Source organism: Leuciscus leuciscus (genome assembly GCF_965113295.1).
Source record: "Leuciscus leuciscus genome assembly, chromosome: 19".
Taxonomy (NCBI): Eukaryota; Metazoa; Chordata; class Actinopteri; order Cypriniformes; family Leuciscidae; genus Leuciscus; species Leuciscus leuciscus.
Window position 1 is genome coordinate 6,815,661 of NC_138743.1, and position 2,475 is coordinate 6,818,135.

The window sequence follows — 2,475 nt, forward strand, 5'->3', positions numbered from 1 at the left end:
CAAAAGTGTTTAGTATTTTTGTTGTTGTACTATTTGGGTGTTTGTTTTGGAGTGTTATTTGGGTTATGTTTTGAAATGTAGGTTTTGTCCGGATTAATTATATACTATTCCAAATTCAGCCATTGTTGAGATGCAGTTTCAGAGCCGTTTGTTGCGTTTTTTTGTATACATTTGGGAAGGCTGTGTTACCTTGGAAACTCAAATGTTGTGTGATTTGACAGTAGGGAGGTTGTTATGAAACTATTGTGCTACACTACAGTATATATGTGCCCTCTCTTTAGCTTGGGCTCATTGTAGAAGGAAGGAAAGGTAAGAACATGGATGAGAGTCTGTGAAACAAGTTTCCATGTAGATGAACATGATTGGAGTATTGTTAAAAAAATAAAACTTCAGCGCAGATTTATTCTCCTATATGGTCAAGTTAAGTATTGCATTTAAAATCCATTGAGCTTTTAACATGTAATTCATTCATAGTGATTCATAAATGTAGCTGCATTTTTGAAGGCTGGAATTGACTTCACTCCCTTGTTTCAAAGAGGGAACCTCCAGTGAATTGTGTAAATGGATGCACAAGTCAACATCAACCAAAATGGAATCCTGGAAAAGCCTTTTCTTTGTTATGAGTTTAGTAACACATCTTGTCCGAAGTTTTTCTATCCTTTGGAAACTCAAATATTACTCTACATCCTTTTTAGTGTCTCGTCGATTGTCACAATCATAGGAAACCTGTTGGTGATCATAACGGTCATTCATTTCAAGCAGCTTCACACACCAACTAACTACCTCATCCTGTCGCTGGCCGTGGCCGATCTGCTTGTAGGAGGAGTTGTGATGCCTCCCAGCATGCTGCGCTCCATCGAGACGTGCTGGTATCTGGGAGATTTGTTCTGTAAAATACACAGCAGTCTTGATGTGACTTTGTGCGCTGCATCAATTTTAAACCTCTGTATCATTTCTTTAGACAGATATTATGCCATATGTCACCCCTTTCAATATCACAGTAAAATAACATCACTGGCCACACTAGTTATGATTATTATCAGCTGGACTGTTTCAGCTGCTCTGGGGTTTGGCATGATCTTCATGAAGCTTAATATTCTTGGCATTGATTTTTACTATGAGAACATTAAATGTGATGGAAGTTGCATATTCTTTCAGAGCAGAGCATCAGCTACCGCAATGTCATTGGCCTATTTTTACGTTCCCGCTTTTGTCATGCTCTGCATGTATCTGAAAATCTTACATGTGGCTAAAAGGCAGGTGCAGGCCATTCAGAGTGTGAATTCTGAATTAAAAAAAGAAGGAAAAGCCACAAAGACTTTAGCCATCATCATGGGGGCGTTTCTGACTTTCTGGACACCTTTTTTCCTTTGTAATGTTATCGATCCCTTCATTGGGTATTCTGTACCTCTACTGCTGTTTGACTTGTTCCTGTGGGTCGGCTACTATAATTCTACATGTAATCCAATAGTGTACGCCGCCTTTTACAGCTGGTTCAGACACGCATTCAGAGTCATTCTGTCTGGAAGAATATTTCAGAGCAATTCTTCAAGAATAAAGTTGTTGTAAATGTAATATCACAGTGATCCAAGCCATATGTGTTTATTGGAACTTAGTGAAACAAGACATTCTGCATTTGTTCATCATGTTTGATAGCTCTCACATTTATGTATTTTGATACCTGGTGGGCCTCAGAATTTTGCCTTAGCAATGCAGAAATAAAGTCCATCTGCAATGTTTCCTGATCATCCCCTGATTCATAACTCGCCCACACCGCAAAAACTGATATGAGTTAATAATAAGTGTTTTTTTGCATCATTCAGTAAAAATAGCTCTTTGAAGAAAGTGCACTTTGAAGATTTTTAGACTTGGTTTTGGAAATTTAATCTTGAATAAGTGTATCATTTCACATGGAAGTGAAAAAAATGCCACTGAAACGAGACAAAGTACACTTATTTTCAAGACTCATTCTCTAAAAACAAGTCTTAATATGTTATACGTTGTTTTTTTCTCAAATGGATTTTGTTTCATGGAATTTTAGATACTTGGAACATTACAAAAAAATATTCATTAAGAATTGGATTTTTTGCAGAGCAAAGACCTATATGTGCTAAAACTGCATGATCACTGCTTAATCCAGTCTATCTCTGTCACACAAACTGAAGTGAATATACATAAGCAATCTCATATTATAAAAAGCCTTAAGTGAGTTTGTTCTTGTGTCATTTTTAGCCAGTGTGTAAACAGATTGAAGAAATACTTAACTTCAACTACACTTACAAGCTCAGTCTTAAAGGTCTTATCAAGATTTTTATTTTATTTTTTATTTGTACAAATTCAACTTTTTTTAGTGTGTAATGTTGCGGTTTTAAAAATGAAAATGGTCTGAAAAGTTACAAAGCACAAAGTACATTCCAAAGGGAGTTATTCTCTATATCAGAAAGCACTGTTTCTAAACTCCCTGAAACGCCTCCA

General features: G+C 36.3%; 1 protein-coding gene across 1 annotated transcript; it reads left to right on the forward strand.

The window, feature by feature from the left end:
- Window positions 1-561: 561 nt before the first annotated feature.
- Window positions 562-1,569, forward strand: LOC309483009 (trace amine-associated receptor 1-like; the record flags this gene model as incomplete). The annotated part of the gene is made up of 2 exons (XM_082148646.1): window positions 562-889; window positions 962-1,569. The coding sequence occupies 2 exons, from the start codon at window positions 562-564 to the stop codon at window positions 1,567-1,569; spliced, it is 936 nt and encodes a 311-aa protein (XP_082004772.1).
- Between the last annotated feature and the right edge of the window lie 906 nt (window positions 1,570-2,475).